The sequence below is a fragment of the Colletotrichum higginsianum genome, chromosome 3, assembly GCF_001672515.1.
Source record: "Colletotrichum higginsianum IMI 349063 chromosome 3, whole genome shotgun sequence".
NCBI classification, from domain to species: domain Eukaryota; kingdom Fungi; phylum Ascomycota; class Sordariomycetes; order Glomerellales; family Glomerellaceae; genus Colletotrichum; species Colletotrichum higginsianum.
Window position 1 is genome coordinate 1,000,605 of NC_030956.1, and position 19,381 is coordinate 1,019,985.

At 53.6% G+C, this 19,381-nt stretch overlaps 4 protein-coding genes across 4 annotated transcripts; 1 reads left to right on the top strand and 3 right to left on the bottom strand.

Annotated features, from left to right (window-relative positions):
* Positions 1-285: 285 nt before the first annotated feature.
* CH63R_03862 (Sugar transporter) lies at positions 286-1,951 on the bottom strand (the record flags this gene model as incomplete). Its single annotated transcript, XM_018298837.1, has 3 exons — positions 286-622; positions 674-1,381; positions 1,440-1,951. 3 exons carry the CDS (start codon positions 1,949-1,951, stop codon positions 286-288), a joined length of 1,557 nt encoding a protein of 518 aa, XP_018160083.1.
* A 1,283-nt stretch (positions 1,952-3,234) lies between these two features.
* CH63R_03863 (GPI-anchored cell wall beta-1,3-endoglucanase EglC) lies at positions 3,235-4,278 on the bottom strand (the record flags this gene model as incomplete). The annotated part of the gene is made up of 2 exons (XM_018298838.1): positions 3,235-3,431; positions 3,540-4,278. 2 exons carry the CDS (start codon positions 4,276-4,278, stop codon positions 3,235-3,237), a joined length of 936 nt encoding a protein of 311 aa, XP_018160084.1.
* A 2,494-nt stretch (positions 4,279-6,772) lies between these two features.
* CH63R_03864 (Beta-ketoacyl synthase) lies at positions 6,773-14,457 on the bottom strand (the record flags this gene model as incomplete). The annotated part of the gene is made up of 5 exons (XM_018298839.1): positions 6,773-7,264; positions 7,337-7,419; positions 7,506-7,874; positions 7,927-14,041; positions 14,101-14,457. 5 exons carry the CDS (start codon positions 14,455-14,457, stop codon positions 6,773-6,775), a joined length of 7,416 nt encoding a protein of 2,471 aa, XP_018160085.1.
* Positions 14,458-17,760: 3,303 nt separating this feature from the next.
* Positions 17,761-19,315, top strand: CH63R_03865 (Multicopper oxidase; the record flags this gene model as incomplete). The annotated part of the gene is made up of 4 exons (XM_018298840.1): positions 17,761-18,120; positions 18,179-18,457; positions 18,519-19,133; positions 19,193-19,315. The coding sequence occupies 4 exons, from the start codon at positions 17,761-17,763 to the stop codon at positions 19,313-19,315; spliced, it is 1,377 nt and encodes a 458-aa protein (XP_018160086.1).
* Between the last annotated feature and the right edge of the window lie 66 nt (positions 19,316-19,381).

Sequence of the window (19,381 nt, forward strand, 5' to 3'; positions counted from 1 at the left end):
GTTGGCCTATCACATTGAAGGAGTGACATTTGAATTGGGTTGGATTTGAAATCATACACACCAAACGTGGGGGAATGCGGTTTAGAGACGAGCTCTGTTTCACCCCATCACATGTGTTCAACGTCCGATCGCCTACCGGTGCTTCTCATAATCACAGAGCCGTTCCGTGCAGACAAATCTAACCTCACTGGCTATTATAACATCCAAATTAATCAATGAACTTTGTTTCAGAAGCCTCCTGTTTCAAATCGATAGCTAACAGCCTCAATGTGCCTCTCCGATTCATCATGCGCTTTCATGGTGAGAAATAGCACCGCTCTTCACGTCCCCATCAAACGCAGAATCCGTTACCCTTGCAGACTCGCCGTCGAAGATGACGGCCATCTCCTCCAATGTGTGGCCCCGAGTCTCGGGGTAGAAGAAGTAGACAATAAAGCAACCAACGACCAGGATCGCCACGAAAACGAGGTAGTACTTCCACCCAATCGCCTCCAGGGCAATCGGGTTCACGAACACGTTGAAGAAGATGCCAAAGTACGTGGCCATCTGCGTCAGGGCAGTGCCTCGGGCACGAAGCTGGTACGGCCAGATTTCGGCAGGGTAAGAGACAATCAGTGGAGTGCTGGTAGCCTGTTAGTCTAGGTCGAGTCCAGTGGTGCATCATCAAACTTACAAAGCAATGTCGTAGAAGGCGTTATAGATGTACAAAAACGGGACCACGGCTATTCCGACGGATGCTGTTTTGGTGGTGTCGAAGCTGCCAGACAGGCCGGATATGACGATGAAGCTGGCCAGCATGCCGCCGGAGCTGATGAGGAACAGCGGCCGCCGACCGAGCCGGTCGACCGAGACGGCGGCCGAGACGGCCCAAATGAGGTTCCAGATCTGGAGACAACCGCTGATGAGAGTCTGGTCGGTGACCGAGGTGATGCCGACCGTCTCCAGCACCATGGCGAGGTAGTAGCTGACGACGTTCACGCCGCACCACTGCGCCAGCAGCCCCAACGTCACCGAGATGAAGGCCCTGCGCCTGTTTCCGGGCGTGTTGAACATCTCCATCCAGGAGGAGCTCGCCGCCGCCGACTTGTCATCTTCGATGGCCCGCTCGATCTCCGTCATCTCGAACTCGACGAGGGTCGAGTTCTCGTCTCCGCCGCCGTGGAACTTGGTCAAGATGCTACGCGCCTTGGCGACCTGGCCCTTGGAGACCAGGAAGCGTGGGGATTCGGGGACGAAAAGAGCGGCGGGAAGGACGGCGAGAGGGATGCCGATCTGGAGCAATGACGGGATGCGCCAGGCCCACGAGGTACCGTAGTTGCGGGTTCCGAATGTGATCCAGGCAGCCAGGCAGCTTCCGACAAACCATCCAGTGTTGTAAAGCCTGTACCAAAGAGATCATCAGCAAGGGATAGAGATGGTATCGAGGCAAAATTACCTACGCCGTCAGGATGCCTCGATGTGTGGGGTAGGCCAGCTCGGTGATGAGAAGGGGCGCAAGGCCACCCCACCACGCACTCGGTTGACCGATGAAGACTCTGCCCAGGATGAAGCCAATGTGGTTTGGGGAAAATGCCTGGAGCAGTGATCCCAGCGTCAGGAAGAAGTAACCAACAAACAGACCCTTCTTTCTGCCCCAGCGGTTCGCGAAGTAGGCGACGGCGGGATAGGCAAGCATGGTCGAGAGGGAATGGGCCGCGTTGATAAACCCCAGCCAAGAACCAGTGGGATGGTCCATGAAGCTGTGCCATTGTGGGAGAGCCAAGAGGCCGTTCATCATCGAGCCATCGTATCCGTTTGCGGCACAGAGGAAGGCCAGGAAGATGCAGTAGAAGTTGAGCCAGACGAGGTGTTTCTGTTTGTGCCACGGGGTGCCGTTGCTGGGGAGGACAGCTGCGAGTTCCGGGCTGATGCTCTGACTCTTGCCAGAGGCGGCCTTTGGTTTCCCAAACATGGCTTCAAGCTCGGCTGATGGGGGAACAAAACGACTAGGGAGAGTGATTGCGCAAAGGGGGAAAGATAGTCGACTGATAAAGACGTGGTTCTAGTCTCATGTTGGTGTCTCTTTGCCGCATCCTTATGTATTTCCTTCAACTCAGCGAGCAACCTTTCTTGGCTCGGACAAGTTAACCTCGGGCAGTTACAAGCGCTCACTGACTACGCTTGATGGACAAACCTGGGGTGACTGACTCCGGAATGGCTTGGGTGGGTCTCTCTGTGGACTCCGTGGAGTATCGGTGTATGGCAGTTTACCCTTGTTCACGAGCATCTCGATGGAAATCTTGAATATCCGCTAACTATCCCAGTTGAAGATTTATACCAGTCAATGGAGTACTTGGTATAATCCCACTACATGAGTGCAATTGTGCTGATTTTAACCGCATCGATGATATCTCGCTTCATAGGCATCCGAGAATGTCATTACATCGACTGCACTGTAGCACTTGGTACTAAACTCAATTCCAAGCCCAACTTGCAGTGGGAGAGAATTTGTACTCGGGTAGCGGCGTCGGCTCCAGAAGGTCGGGATGGGGCCGAATCTCCAATAAACAAATACCGACCGTGTAGACAACGTCATTGGGCCATCTAGAGACTACAATATCTCCCGATATCCCAATCCGGGGAACATTCCCCAGACAGACAACGGGGTACGGGGTGCGGAGGAGGAGGTCTTGAGTGAACAGGCGGAGGATCGGGCGGAGATGACGTCATCAAACAGGATTGCCCATTCGCTATGGGGTAATTGTCGTCGGACAATTGAGAGACGATCCGCTCTACTTGACTTGCAGTGTGCGTCTGGGTGCTGGTTGGGGTGGTGAGTACGGAAAGTGAAGCAAGGCGCGCCGGGGAGTCTCGGACATGTTCTTCATGCCAGCTCATGGGCTGAAACGGGTAATCCTCGGTTGCTATGGGGACAGGATCGACAATTTGGAGGCTTTGGAGGAGGCTAGTCGGCCCGTGTCTCCCTGCTTTTCCCTTTCCCACAGATACGTGTCCCAGATTTGGCCATCTGTCGGTAGAAGCTGTTGAATAGACTAACGTGACGACGTTCGCGTGGCTGAGGACAACGACCAAGTACTGCGGAGTAATTTTCCATTGGCCGCAGGAGAGAGAGGTATGTAAAAAACCGATGGATTAACATTACTATTTACGTCTTGGCATGGTTGGACATCCTCTATAAACTTGAATATTCCATGTCCGTGATTTTAACCTCTCTTCATCACACCCGACTGGTGCTTAACAAGTCAGGTCAAAGACCGGCCGCGAGCTGCCAGCCGGGGTCACACCAAATTCGATGTTGGTCTGAGCCGTGTTCGCATCGAGGAGGGTGTACCACCAGACGTTGCGCTGGCCGAAGAGAGCGCATCCAACCTGAGACCAGTACTGGCGAGCGTTTTCGACAGAAGCGACTGCAGCGCCCGACTGAGGACCGACTGGGAAGGATTTTGTCAACATGGAAGACCACCGACACGTACTAGTGGGGTAAAATACGAGGGGAGGAGGAGGAGGGGAAGGGAAGGGTTTGTGAGAGTTGAACTTACTGTGCGGCCATCCAGTCTCGGTGATGAACACAGGCTTGCCACCTGCAACGCTCTCGGTGCTGCCGACTCCAGACCAAAAGTTCTCGGGCGCCTGCTCGATGGCGTTGGGCTTGGTGGACTCGAAGTACGGGAACGAGTTGTGGCCGAGCCAATCAACAGAAGCGGCGACGCCGGCGTTCTCGCCGCGGACCCAGGCGGTCCACGTGTCGACGTGGCCGATGGGCTTCCCCTCCAGGGCGGTGCCGCGGATCCAATCCCGCAGCCATCCGATGTAGCCCTCGATCTCGGCGCCCGTGGCTCCGACTCCGGCATTGGCGGCGACGCCGTCGGGGCTGCTCCGGTACAGGTCCTCGGAACCGACGGAGATGCCGACGACGCGGTCGGTGAAGGCGGTGCCGTACTGCTCCGCCGCGCGGAGGAGCGAGTTCAGCTCGTTCTCGTAGACGCCGCGGCCGGCGCTGGCCCACAGGCCGACGAGGATCGACGTGTCGGTGTCGATGGCGGCCTGGTACGCCGAGATCGGGTCGTTGACCGTGCCGCACTGGATGGACGTGTAGAGGCGTGCCGAAGTGAAGGAGCCGGCGCCGGCAAGACCCTTTGCGGTCTCGAAGTAGCTCCGGAAGTCATCGTAGCCTCTGCAGGAGCCGTCTTCGTTCGTGGCGCCGTAGTTGAACCCCTGCTGGACCTGGGCCAGGGTGGTGGTGGCCAGACCGGCGGCGATGGCGCTCTTGAAATACATGATCGTCCGATTAAGAAAAGTTTAAAATTAAGACGTGTTTGAAGAACAGCCCGAATATTCCTTTCCAGAAAACGACTTGTCTCGACGTATTTAAGCAACGCAGCAAACACGAGCAGCCCATGACGGTTCAACAAAAATAGAACCGATCTCCTTTGCATGACGTCGGCAGGGTTGTTTTTTTTCCCTGGTGGACCTCGTATTCTCTGCGGCCATGTCACCACCTCCTTTTCGCCTTGTTGTCACTCTCCAGTTTTCTGTTAGGTCAACACGGCGAAAAAAGCAGCCAACATGGCTAGTGATCGACATGCTCAGCCCGCCTCTCCACCTGGGCCATCGGCCTTGGTCTTGCTTAGGGGGCCCCCGGCATCGTCATCCACTACCCGTTTATCCGCTAGTGAGGCTTCACCTGGAGGTGTTCTTTTTCGTAATCGCCCGTGGTTCGTAATGGGCCATCCCCTGAGTCGCAGCCAAAGGGTTGGTAAACAACATCTGACTCTGGCCCATCGTCTTGCGTACGGGGTGACATTTGAGCTGTTACGTTGCACCAGGAGTCTTGAACGTCAATCTAAGACTCTCCAACGCTAAGCCACTGCCCGTTCCTTGGCCCCTTCTAGCCCTTTGGGAGATGAAGCTGAGCTCCACAAGCTGTCTCACTGGGAAGAGCACCCTGACTGCCGGTCTCGGCTGGACCGGACCCCTTGACGGCTCGGCGAGAGCACAATGACAGAGCCTGCATTGCTAACAGATTCCGTGCAGTATCACTTAAGTCTCGATGGCTGCACAATACACCCGGTGATAACGAGCAAATATCTTGATGGTCCATGAGTCTCATGCAGTGCGTCCGTCCCCTAGCAATTTGACGGCTTTCCGCACTTGCATTCTAAAAGGCATGTTTTCCGGACCAGATCAAATGTCGCAGCCACACCCACCGAACGAACTTGTCAGGCTTCTGATGTGTAAGCACCCAAGGTCATTCGTACCTCTTACTCTATGAAATACGATTCCCAGCTGAGTTGTCTCTGATGGTTGGGATTTTCAACATGTGATGATGGCGCAGAAGTGGTGCCACAATTGTGGCTTATATAGCAATTGTGGCTCATATAGGGCGTCTGAACCTAACGCGACACGACAATTACTGTCTTTACTCCGTTTTCATCGTGGCTATGGACTTGATTCTATTCTCTTCTCAATGACCGGCGACACGTCATGCAACGTTTCTCCCACCGGCATTATCATCGAGATTACATCCCCTGATTTCTGAACCAGACGGACGGACTTGATGTTGGAAACCCCGAGGGAGGACCATTAACGCGGACTCCGTCTGGTAATTATATGATGTCCATTTCAAACAGCCAATCGAAACCACATGACTCACAGGCCGTCTCACAGGTATCACGATGTTCATTCAGCTGGCACAAACAGCAGCATTTTCTTACAGTCTCTCTTCGCTATTTTTCCTAAATGAAACACCTTTCTGAAATTATCGATTGACGCTGTATCCCGTCCGGCGACGGTAACTGCCCGGTTATGCTAAAGCATAAGGGGGGGGGGGGGGCACACACGGAAAAGAAGAAAAAAAGAATCGCTGCTCTCGGTTGGCGCCGACGCCTCTGAGTTATGTCCGGTGCCATGAGTTAACAACACCATGGGCCTAACACGGAAAATCTCTGCAAGCAAGGCCACGGCATTTTGATTCAGAGCGTGAGGCTCAGTGGTGAACTGCAGAACACAGTCTGCAGCTATTCTGACCTCATTGACGACTACCAGGCATCCGGCTCTACAAGTAAGGTTCTGGAGACAGCTTCCATCCATCCCTGTCACTGGTTTCTCCGGGAGACACGTTTGACTCCCTGACTCATCCCAGCCCCACGATGTATGTTAACTTACGTTCGCTTCTCTTCCCGGGCTCAACTGACACAAATGACTTATGCAGGAAAGCTCGTCTCGGTTATGACGGAGTTGATTAGGTCTTTATAAAGGAGGTATGAACATAAGTGCTACAAAACGTTCATTTGACCTCTCAGCGTCTTTCTACATACTCTATGAATCGTTTAGTAGAGTAAAATGACTTCAAACAAGGAGAATTCGATTCGCACTCTCTGTACTCTTACTTCGTCACCCAGTGCTCTCGCTCCCCATCTCCAATCTTCAATATCAGTGCCATCATAGATAACAAGACCCTCACCAGTCCGTAACACAACTCACATCTCAAGCACCCTACATCCACCCGGCCACCAGCGCTGCCGTTGCTGCCTATGGTATCGTCAGCACACGAAACTCCGCAGTCAAAAGAGAAGGGGCGATTGCACACACGTTAGGTAGTTATCCCTCATGATGCTCCTACAAGTGACTTCCTTGGCGTTCTTGATAAAAACTTGGCACAAGCAATGACTTCGCCATCCCCAATGATTGCATCCCTCCATTACTCAATTTTTTCGACGCTTTTGGACTTGAAGATCTTGTCCACCGCTAAGATCACTGGGAGTACGAATGCTCAACTGTGACGAGAGTGGGAAAAGGCGTGGTCTTCAAGCCACCGATAGGCCTCCAGCACCGCTTTCCAGCCCGCCGACTCCGGATCATGGCTCATGTCACAAACGTGCGGGCCCTCCGGCACCAAGACCAACTGGGCATCGAAACCACGAGTCTTCATCTCCTCAACCGTGCGGACGGACTGCTGCCAGGGAATCAGGTCATCGGCCGTGCCGTGGACCATGAATGTCGGCGTCGCATAGCTGCCGCTGCGGACCTGGGCCAAGGGGCTGCATCGCCGGACCTCCTCTATCGGAGGCTGCGTCAAGGCATTCCAATCTTGGATTTCGGGTCGCTCCCTAGACGCCAGGCTCCTGCTAGGTAGACCTCCGATAACGACAGGTAGCGTTTGGGCTTTCCAGTTCATGTGCAATACAATGCGAGCGCGAGGATCACTGCGGATGCGAGGGTCGGAAAGGGGCTCCCATGCACCGATGATGCCGTAGTTTGTGATCTGCGTGAATATGCAACGTTAGATGACACTTTTTATATCCATAATTTCTTGAACCCAAATGCCGGGACTCACAGGCTCATCTTGGACTGCTTCCAGCACATCATAGTCTTCCCCCTTGTCCTCGGCCCCAATAGGCTGGATGGGCTTTTGCCACCCTGGCCTTGTTAGTGATAGGTTAAAAATGATGTAGACACAAAAGTTGGGGGAAAAAAGAGGCACGTAGTATGGACGGCAAGCTTACAATCATCTTCATAGTCAGTTGGACAGTAGAATGCCAGGATAGCGTTGGGAGGTCGAAGGCCCCTTTCCACCGTCGTCCACCCAGCCGACAACGCCAGCTGGCCTCCCGAGGACCACCCCACGACAACAACGTTGTCTGGGTCAGGCTTGATGTCGGGGTTCGTGAGATCGATGTGCGGGAGCGTTGTCCTCGCCCACTCAACGGCTTCGCAGACATCGACCATGGGGCCATCGACCAACCGTGTCTCTGGACAGAGCCGGTGGTCTAGACTCACTGGGAGAAGCCCCATGTCCAGCATGATGCGCGTCTGAGGTGGTCTGATATCCTTCCGTGAAAAGATCACGTGGCTCCCGCCGTGTATCATCAGAGCTGGGCATGGTTAATGGGCAGCTCTAGGGGCGAAGGGTGGCTCATCACCCACCAACTGGCATCTTCCTCACTGAGTCTGCGGTTGAGGGACAGTATATGTCCGCGTGAATCTCCTGCGATCCCACAGTCTTGTAGACCACCTCTTGTATACAGACGTCGCCCGCTCCCGAGCCGCTCCCACCGTTTTTTGTCCTTATTTCCTGTGAGACCCGCGGAGCACCCGTCGTCCGGAACCCACACAAGACCCGAACGGTGTTGGCCTCGAGCGTCGCCCCGTCAGACCAGAGAACCTCCCGGAACCCTGCGTCTGTGAACGCACGCGCCCAAAAGTCTACGTCAGCCAGCGCGTGCGAGCGGCCGTCTTCGAACAACCACCAACCCTCCAAGAGACCGACGATCACGTCGAACACGTAAAGCGGGCGCGGCGCCGTCATCTCGATCAGCGCGAGCGCGCCGTCCTCGCGGAGCATCCTGCTGAGGTTGGAGAGGCTGTGCGTGATATTTCTGGTGGCATGGATGCAGTTTGTCGATATGATGACGTGGAACGCGGCGGCGAGCTCAGCCGCGGGTTCCTGCTCGATGTCCAGCACGGCAAAGGTCATACCGTCAACGTCTGCAAACGACGTCTTGGCCTTTTGTACGAGTGACGCGGAAATGTCGGTGAAGCAGTACTCAAACTGGATGCCGTGTCTGGTGAGGAGATCGACTAAATGGCGCGTCGTGCCCCCTGTTCCCGCTCCAACCTCCAAGATGCGAAAGGGGCCGGATGGGGGCCCTGGGCCGCTGGTCTTCGTGAAGGCGTGGAGCAGAAAATCTCCGAGAAGCTTCGTTGCCGTGACAAGCATCGGCCACTCCATGTATAGCTGCTCCAGCCATTTCTTGTTCAGTCGGTTACCAAACAAGATTTGGCGCGCGTCCTCGCCCCCCACGAGACAGGCTGCGAGATGTGGCCCCACGGCCTGCAAGAGATGACGGATTGGACCGTTCAGCGGATGTTTGTCGATAATCTCGCGGAAAATCCGCTCATCGCCTGTGGTTTCTATAGTCTTGTTGGTTCTGACGTAGTCACCGCTGGCAGACCTTTCGATCACATTTTCATCCTCCAGGAGCTGGTACAATCGCCGCACAAGCTGTCGATGTCGAGGCAGAACGCCCTCAACTTCAGGTACAGGCTCTGTTGGTCTCAGATTCCGCAATTCACAGCCCAGTTTGTGGAACGCCTCTGTGGTGTATGCTAGGACAAGGCGGACGTCGTCAGGGTATATGTCAGACCAGTAGTCCAGGGCCTTGGCCCCTGCTCCGAGACGGTCAAAACTGAGGCGGACATCGTCGAAGGATTCCTGAATGGACCTGATGATCGGCAGGGTAGAGTGATCCGACTTGAGTGCATTGTCTCTCTTTGGCTTTGTTGCCTTGGTGGTCTCATTCATGTTTCCATGAGACATCGAGACTTGAGGGTATTTTGCGGCTTCGGTGGGCAGTGAGACTACGGCTTCATCCTCCATCCCCGGTTGCAACCCCAGCTGGCTGTCCACATGAGCAACTATGGCATTGATGTTTGGGAATAGCAGGAACGTGGCCAGGTCGATGGTCACGTCCAAGGTCGAGGTAATGTCGCCAATCATCTCGGTTGCCCCCAACGAGTCCACCCCGATATCGACTAAGGGCATCTCCCCAGATAGTTCGTTCTCGGGGATATCAGTGATGCTAGCCGCGATGCGGAAAATCTCTGCTCGTTTGCTTATGTTGTTACCGGGGGATTTCTCGCCGGCCGGAGTGATCACCTCGTCTCTCGCCGCTGGTCCTCGGTCCCTGGCCTTCAACGCGCTCAAAGACTCCACGTCGCGAGCAGTAGAACCACCCAGCATTCGCGTGAGCGAGGCGCGGGATATCTTTCCAAAGGTCATACCCAGCGCCGTGAACACCGTCTTTCTGCTGTGCGTGTCTGAAACGTACACGTCGGCCGACAGGTTGCCCTGGTCGACAGAGGTCATGTTTGCCCAAACGAACCAATCTTTGCCGTCCGGGGTGAACGCCGGTCCGAACTGCACGCGCTGAACGTGATGGCAGACGAAGAGGCTGTCCGGTGACGCCGCTTCGTTGAAATAGTTGACCAAGAACCCGCCAAACTGCATGAAGCTGTCGATCATGGGCGTGTCGGCCTGACGTTGATCTGGCGGGTCGTCAAGGCCGGGCAAGATGCTAACTGTTCCTGCGGCTTCACCTCCCAAACAGGCAATGGTCTTGATACCCTTGAAAGCATCCGAGTACTCCACCACCTGGCCGAACGCCCGGTAAATGTGCTTTCCGCGCATTCCCTCGGCATCTTGATGGGCCGTGATCTGCTCCCAGCGGCGGTGTCCGATCAACGAGTCAACCCGTCTTAACTCTTGCGCAACTTGGGAATCTGTACGCCGGTGTAGGTGCACAGATCCGGTTGTAGTTTCGTGAGTTGGGAAAGAGTCTCGATCATCACCCGGGTTTGACTTCACCGTGATCGAGAAAGACCACGATGGCCCTGGGCTATCAAGACGTTTCATTTTCATGATGACATCGGGTGGCTCTTGATCCAAGTCAACCCCTATTGGCGCCCGCATTGTAAGGTTCTCAATGGAAGGAGTCCAGGTCGCGGCTTCTATGTCCCCCTGAAGCTTGAGGGCGGCTCTTGACGCGACCTCGATGTATGCTGAGGCCGGCATAAGAGCCTGGCCGCACATGACATGGCCTGCAGTTAAAGCTAGAAAGCGGTCACTTCGAGTCGAGATGCGAAAGTGTGCTTCTGCCGACTTGTCACCTTTGAGAAGGGACAGGAATTCTTGGTTCTTCACTTCTTCAGGTTGTGTTCCAAGGGAGTTCTCTTGAATGCCAGATGCTGGTCTGATATAAGGGAGCCAATGTCGGGTCTTCTGGAACTGGTACGGCGGCAGGCTTAGATGCCGGTACTGAATCCGTTGGCTTCGATGGAACGGCCAGTACTGCACAGCGTGACCTTCTCTCCAGAGACTGACTGTGGCGCCGACAAGAGAATCCTGCGCACTTAATGATGTCAATCGTGGAGCCACGAATGAGTGACGGCCAGGATCCTGGGCACATGCTTGAACCAAGTGTGTGATTGAAAGACCAAGTCCAGCTTCCAGCCAGGTAGCCTGCGGATACTTCTTCATGAGTCTCTCCACAGCCTGCTGAAAGTATACCGGACGTCTGGTATGTTCGGTCACTAGTCGATGGTCGGGCGTCTGGGTGGTTTGCATTTCGCTGCAAATCTCGAGATGGATAGTCGGAGCCTTCCACTCCAAGCCCTTTGCAAGCTCTGATAGTTGAGGCAGTAACGCTTCTGTGAATCTTGAGTGGAAACCATGCGTAACCTCTAGTCTTTGGCTGCGGATGGAAGCTCGCAGTTGGTCTCTGCTGGCAACGAAGGCTTCCACGTCTTGAACAGCCTCGGAAGAGCCGACAACAACGTGGTTTTTGGGGCCATTGAAACAAGCAATCTCGACACAACCCGCCTTGCTCCCCACCTCATGGAGAATCTCGTCAACTTGCTTTCGATCAGCATGTAAAGCGATCATTGCGCCGGCTTCTGAACCGCCCCAGTGCTTCTCTACGAGCGAAGCTCTGCCGGCAACTAGCTTTAGCGCATCGGAAAGAGACAACACGCCGGCAACACAGAGGGCGGTAAGTTGGCCGAAGCTATGCCCTATGACCGCCTCCACCGTGAGTCCGCAGTCGATCCACGCACGTGCAGAAGCATATTGGACGGCAAACAAAGCCGTATGCAGGGTGATGAGATCGGAGACGGGAGCTTGCTGAAATATAGCAGGGTACAGTCCATCAAGGCCCAAGTTCAAAGAGACTTGTTGGCAGGTGTCGAGATGCTGACGGAAGATTTGCGACGATTGGTACACTGACTCCGAAAGCCCGACGAAGCGGCCTTCTTGCCCTCCAAAGACTAGTACGACAGGCGGTGGCGGCGATATACTTGTTGTCAAGACGCCTTCTGCAGAGGCAATCACAGAGACTGTTGACTCGAGGTCAGAGATGTCTGATACGGGTATCGCCACAATGTGTTCCAGGGCATGGTTAGCCCGATGAGCAAGGTTAAAGAGGATGTCCGTGATATATATGTCTGCGGACTTCGCAGCCCTTACGTGTCGAACCCAATCAAGTAGCCTTTGGGCATACGTTGACAACGAAGCCTTAGTCGCTGCAGACAGGATTAGGGGCCATTTCGAAGGCGGCGTTTTGGCTATATCTGTCATCGCTCCATCATGCTTGATTGATGGCGCTTGACGGATAAGCACAACCGAATTGCTCCCAGCCGCTCCGTAGTTGTTGACACAAGCAACGCGGTCTCTTGGGTTCCAGGGCATCAGTTCTCGAGGAATGGACATCCCATCGGGTTCCAGCGCTGGAATGTTTGGGTTCAAGGTGCCAAAACTCGCCTGAGGCGGTATCTGTTCATGGCGCAGCATGAGGATTGTCTTGATCAGGCCGGCGGCCCCAGACGCAGCTTCAGCATGGCCGATGTTCCCCTTGATTGAGCTGAAGTGAAGTGTCGAGGTCCTCAATGGTCCGCCAAACGCATCTCGGAGACTCTGAACCTCAATCGGATCCCCTACGCCGGTGCCTGTCCCATGAGCCTCGACGTACGTAACATCCTCGGGCAAGACGCCAGACATGTCCATGACCTTCCTTAAGAGACTAGCTTGGGCTTTCGAGTTCGGCACAACGATAGGGCCCTCTTTGGGATTCTGGTTGGTGGCCGAGCCGACAACGACGCCGAGAATATGGTCGTTCTCTTCGATCGCTGCGTCCAGCGACTTCAAGACGACCACGCCCACGGCCTCGCCACGACAGTAACCGTCGGCGTCGGCGTCGAATGGCTTGCACTGGCCCGTAGGACTGAGAAATCCCGCGGCCTTGAGGTCTCGATAATCATGCGGGCACGTGATGACATTCGTACCGCCCGCAACAGCGCGGCTGCACTCGCCTGCCGCAATGGCCCGGCACGCAGTGTGAATGGCCACGAGGGAGGACGAGCAGGCCGTGTCGATTGTCGTCGCCGGCCCAGTCCAGCCGAAATAGTGGCTGATGGCGCCGCTGAAGTAGGCTCGCGAAGTCCCCATCGTGGCATAAGCCGTCGGGGGGTGGCAGCTGACGTTGGACGCGTAGTTGTTCATGACGGCGCCGATGTAGCAGCCGTAGTCGGTCGGGTCGACGCGAGAATCCGCGCTGTGGTATCCCGAAGACTCGAGGGCCTCGTAGACGACCTCGAGAAGCTTCCTCTGCTGCGGATCGCATGCCGTAGCCTCGCGAGCGGATTTGTTGAAGAACTTGTGATCGAAAGCATCATGATCTTCAATGAAGTTTCCCCGCCATCTCACTTGTGAGTTGTCTTCTGCGAGTTGATTCAGGCCAACCCTTTCAGGGGGGCTTGTCACCGTCGAGCGTCCGGCAGACATCAGCTCCCAGAGTTCATCGACTGAGTTGGCGCCTGGAAACCTTCCTGCCATGCCCACAATGGCGACAGAATGAGGTGGAAACTCGGGCAGTGCGGGTTTTCTCCGAGTGCCTGAGTATCTGCCGTGACCATTATCCCAGTCCAACACGCGGCCTCCGAAGGTGTATCCTGGAGGTGTGTGCGGAGGCGTATGGCTGCCGCTCAGCCCGTTGATGCTGCTATCTTGGATCGTTTTGGCATGGTCCTCTGTGAGGCCGTGCAGGCTCAGCAGCCGTAAATCTGGCTTTGCGCATAGCGATTGTGGGAAGCTGTTCGAGAGGCCTGCCAGGGCAATGCAGTTTGGACCTGGCGATAAAGAGGCCGTGGAGAGTTCCAGGGTCTTGTACCACCACACAGGCTTAAGCAGGGTATTGTCCAGGATGTGCCGGACTAGATCTCCTTGGTTGATCACTTTTCCGTCCGTGGCGGACCGAACGGCGACACGCAACCGCTCCGGGCCGGGGAAGCGGAGGCCGGCAGCGCCTTTAAACAAGGAAACGAGCTTTTCTACCTCGGGGGCAAAGGCAGGGTTGTGGAACCGGCCATTGACTGGAACATCTTGGACAAAAAACCCAGCAGCAGTCAGGGATTTTTTCAACTTCGCCAGTTTGTTGCGCGAGACTGTAATTGTCACAGATGTCTCATCAGTGACGGCAGAAATGTATGCCTAGAGATGTTAGCTTACTGTGACTTTATCGTCATACTGGGATGGGTGACCATACATACCTCAGGGAAATTCTGAAGGGCCTCTGCTACCCTTTCTTCACTTCTTGTTTCTGTCTGTCTTCCACGAACGGAGATGCATGCCGGCTCGGTATTGAGGGCGTCTTTATCGACATAGGCGCCGATGCAAACAGCCAAGCGTAGAGCGCGGACGGCAGTCTCGATAAGTTCCTCCTCACTCCAAGAAGAGGCGACGGTAATAGCAGAAAGGAAACCAACACAGAAGCCCTGCACCCCCCCATCCCCGAGTCTCTCGAAAACCGCTCCTTGTTTATTGTCTTCATTCATCAACCGTAGAAGAGCTCCATAATGACACATTTGAAACAAAAAATTTATCGGAAACGCAAGAGTGGCCGGCATTTCTGAAGGCTGGCATGGAAACGGACGCGCTTGAGATAACCACTCCGCAAAGTCACGCAAACATGACTCTCCAGCAACCTGTGCCAGATCCGAGTCGAAACGGACCAGATTAAACCAGAACTTGTGTAAGCCCTGAGCGGCAGCATACAGCTTCGAAAGCCATTCTTCTGAGGTAAGGCGGGAGCGTAGCTCAGTAAGATCTTCAGACGAGATTCGCCCCTGAGGTCCAAACACAAGCATAGATGGAAATCTCCAGAGACTCTGTTCTTTTGGAGGCCCCATGGTTTTACTCAAAGTGTGAAGATGAATGAATACAGTACTTGGCAGATATTGAAAGTGGGAAGAAAGATGAGGTCTGATGGTAAAGTCCTCGATTCACTCTCACACTTGTATGGGCAGAAGGAAACGAGGATCAGAGGCAAAGACATCACGACTGTAGACAATTCCACTCTACATGTGAGTGCCTAAACCAACATTCGGCTGATGAAGCCTAGACTAGGATTTGTGCAAAGTCTCGCTGGACCCCGCCCGCCTCTCTACTCCTCTTCACATTGTTATCTTCATTCCTGTGACGCTTTCGGACTTGAAGATAGCTGTGGCGGGCTCAACAAAACACTAACTGTGTAGTCTGCTGTACAAGTTGATTTTACGAGAAGTTGCATAATCTTTACAGTAACTCTCAGAGCACTGGTCTTGAACTCTGATCCAAAAATGCCAATGACAACACTTTGATGCCAGATTTGTTGTTGATTACTGAAAACTTTCTTTCTTACCACTTGTCTCAAAGACCGGCGGCTGGAAACTGTAAACCTTGTCCGAGTAAGGATCCTCCTGCTTCTACTCTACTTATCGCCTCGTGGCTAGTCATGACATCTTCTCGAGTATGCTCGGTTATCAAAGTTTAGTTGTGCAGGAGACAAACACCGTTGGCAACCCCGCAAACTTTGGAGGTGGGTCCTCTCCACTTCACCCATGTAAAGTCCATCCGTTCTCTTATGTCGAGGGACTATCTGGTTTGACGGGTTGAGGAGAAGCCCAGAGACGGGATGGCGCATGTATGAAGGTGATCCATGGATGAGCTTGTTGCAAATTAGCTTTAATGGTCGCATTCAAAGTTTCCGCGTTTGTCGTCGTCCATTCTCGCCACGAGTCTCCCAAAAAGTAAACTTTTTGGAGAAATCAAGCTTCGAACTATTCTAGAAGACGGCACCGTGGTCAAAGTTTCAAGGCGATCCCTTTTCAAGAGAGCATGGTACCTGGGTTCACTCTGTGTTGCATGTACTCTGTCTTACATGTGCTCTGTCTTACAGGGATAGTCATTAAGTTCCCTCACCCGACGTTATGCATCGGTCCCGTTGCTTGTCTTACGCCATCGCTCACTTCGTTCACAGGCACTCGGCTTTTGGTCCCGAATGCGAGGCAGCCGCTTCATGAATCGCCATGAGGAAAAATAGTAAGTGAACCGAACCGTCCGGTCTACCAAGAAACAATCCCTGTGGTTTCGACATAGACTTCCCAGGGAGGCTCTTGGCGACCTCTCCCACCCAGGTTACTTTTAACCTTGACCTGAGGTGCTTCGTACCTCTAAATACCTGCGGAGGTACTAAGAATCGATGTTTTTTTCTCCTTAATACGTTTCTGGATGGTGTGTATCATGGTATGTGGCATGTTCCATCTCCAAACCGGGTATTGTGCAAAGCTAGACGGAATACCTTAGCCCTTGTCAAAACGTTGACTGGCTGAAGTGAAACCCGAATACGTGAATAACAAGTAACCCGATGTACTGCTGGAGAGGAAGTGTGCCTTTACCTCCGCATTCTACTTGACATGGGGGGTAGGACTGTTGCTTGCAAGCACAGTAATTTCGAGAAATCTTGAGCTTCTACCTGCACCGAAATTGAGTGCGCATTGCCGAGCCGGGGTTGTGCGAGATGCATCCCATGAAACAAACGAACTGGGAAAATCTTTTACTTGTTCAGAGGCTAACTAATCACGTTAGTCACCCCATAAGCAACATGAAGATGAAGTCTGCCCAGTGTCAAAATCCTTGAAGGCATCACATGCTTTCGGAAGTTTGCTAGCTTACCACCATTGAATCTCGACGAAGATTGAGTTTACTGCAGGCTTGGTTTAAAACTATGCTGTAATTACCATAGCCATACATGGAGGCGGACGATGAACGTTCGTAATTATCGTGTGATATGAAGAACATAAAGGGCTAGGATAGCCTTGAAAAACAACAACCCAGTGAACGAGTAACATAACGCTCCCGCCAGCCCAATCAGACTCTGCATTTACAAGGTTAGCCTCGATGGCGCGGCGTCAATCGCACACAGCATTGGATCGACAGAATGGCTTAGGATAAGGGATCGAACATGAACGAGAATTGAATGAAATGAAGGAGTAGTTACCAATTAGATCTTGTGTTGTCACTTGGCAAACAATGCTCGTGTGTGATTGAAATTTGATTTGTGATGAAAATTCGTTCCACATCTTGAGAGTCCACGACAGCTCATCGTTCTGCCACTCCAAGTTCACCATGCAGCTTTCAATAAATATTATCAAGACAACAGGACGAGGTAGCGTCAGCAGTGATGAACAGCAACCCAAAAACTTGCAATACAGTCTTCCTCCCACAGGCACAGCTTCACGCCGAACACGGTGGCGGGCTGCTGGGTTGGTTGTAACCATAGTTTCTCTGAGCTGGTGGCTTCACTACCCAACGACACACCATTTCGGAGATTTCTTGAGTAAAGGAGTCAGACACGATAGTCCACCTCCGGTCCAGGCAGTCAGACGCTACAACATCACCGTGGGAGCCAGGTGGATGAATCTAGGTGCGTTATTACGTGCTTTGACGGGCAGTCGAACGATTCTTTTAACCAACGCAAACAGATGGGGGGTTTTGGAGAGGTATCTTCGTATGCAATGGGGAAACGCCGTGTCCGACTCTGTTTGCACAAGAAGGAGACATCGTGGAGCTGAACGTCCACAACGATCTTTTTGGCCAGGTATCGATCCATTGGTCTGGCATGAATCACCGAAGGTAAAACCATGCAAACGTGCGGGATCACCACTCGCCGAATAGAGACAGCTAACATATTGGCAAAGATTCGGTTTTTGGAACGACGGTACCGGAGGTTTGAATCAAGTACGCCTCCGGCTTTCCTCTGCCTATCTGGCTTATCTTTGCTGACAAGATAATAGTATGGGCTTCTTCAAAGAGGCAATTTTACATCTCGATATGATACAACGGGACATTGGGGTCTGAACTGGTACGCCGACCACACCGGGATCGGGATCATGGACGGCGCCCATGGACTGTCCTACATTGCGCCGTCACCCTCACGCCCCCGACCGTACCATCTCATCACCTCTTCACCCACTGAATTGGCTTTGATTCAAGAGGCAGAGCGTGATGTCCAGCATATGTTGGTCTGGAACTACTACGGTCGCGACGCCAACTGGCGTGTCCTTGAGATGAAGAGTGAAGGAACCAACCTCAATTGCTACGACTCCATACTCGTCAATTCAAAAGGCCGACGGCACTGCCGTCATCCCGACTATCCGACACTGAACGGAAAGAGACTAGATGAGTCAGGGTGTGTGTTGGAGCAAGGGAACGATGGTGTCGAATGCACTCCTACGGAGGCAGATTATGAGGTATTGAGAACTCTTATCTCGGAGGAGATTCTTTCGTCTTTACTGACAAGATGTGCAGGTTATTGAAACTCATGGGAGGCCGTGGATCATGCTCAATGTCTTGAACATCGGCTTCGAGCACGCAATCCAGTTCAGCATCGATGACCACAAGTTGTGGATCGTTGCAAACGACGGCGGCTTCGTGAAGCCGCAGCTCGTCGATGTTCTTTACATCACCAACGGGGCCCGCTACACCGTCTTGGTCAAGCTCGACCAGGAGGGTGACGATTATGCAATGCGCTTGGTGTCGACAAGCACACATCAGAATCTCCACGGGTACTCCGTCTTAAGATACCCGGTATGGCTTGCCCTCTTCTCCCTCACTGCCATGTTCCAGGTACTGAGCTAAGACGATCAAGGCCCTACGCTACCCTCTGCACGGAGCTCCTATGGAAGTCCATAATCCTCGCAGTGGCTCACCGCCCTGCGTCAATCCAAATGGATCCATCGATCCCTTGTGCAACACGACGACGCCAGCATCTCTGGCGCCATATCCCCCATCAACCCCCCCTTCTTCGAACAAAACCCTTCATTTCCGGATCGCCCAACAGCCGTCTAGGTATGAGGAACACGTCACCGAGTGCTTCCTGAACCAGAGACCATGGCAGCTCTACCACGCACAAATGGCCCCTCTTTTGTTCATCGACAACGTGTCGGCCGTCGAGCCTCCTATTGTGGGCGATCTGCCCTGGGGCACTACCGTCGACGTGATCGTTCAAAACACAGTCGATGACACCATGCCGCTCTACAAACACGGGGACCCCATGTTTCTCCTTGGCTCGAAACCCAATGCTACCTGGGAATGGGGCACGGTCAAGGAGGCTATCGCCGCCGGCGTCGAGGGGCTCAACTTAAAGACCCCTGCCCTACAACTTGTCCACGACGTGCCGCCCCTGGGCTGGGCAGTGGTACGGTGGGAGATCCGTGTCCGGGGTGCCACCATGTTGCACTCTAATAAGTTCAAGTACTACGCGGTGAGTTTCTTATCACCCATCAGTCCTACCCACGATCCAGGCTGATGATGGTATGACAGATGGGGATGTCAGCACCTTTGCTCGAAGGCATGGATAGTAACATGCAGAACGAAATCCCGGAGCACGCGAAGAGTATGCCACACGTTGAGTTTACTCCCAAAAATGATGGAGTCTTTGGTTAGTCTGTCCGGGGTCGAGAAACCCATGAAAAGATTGGAACGAATCGAGAAGGACACGCGGTAAAACTC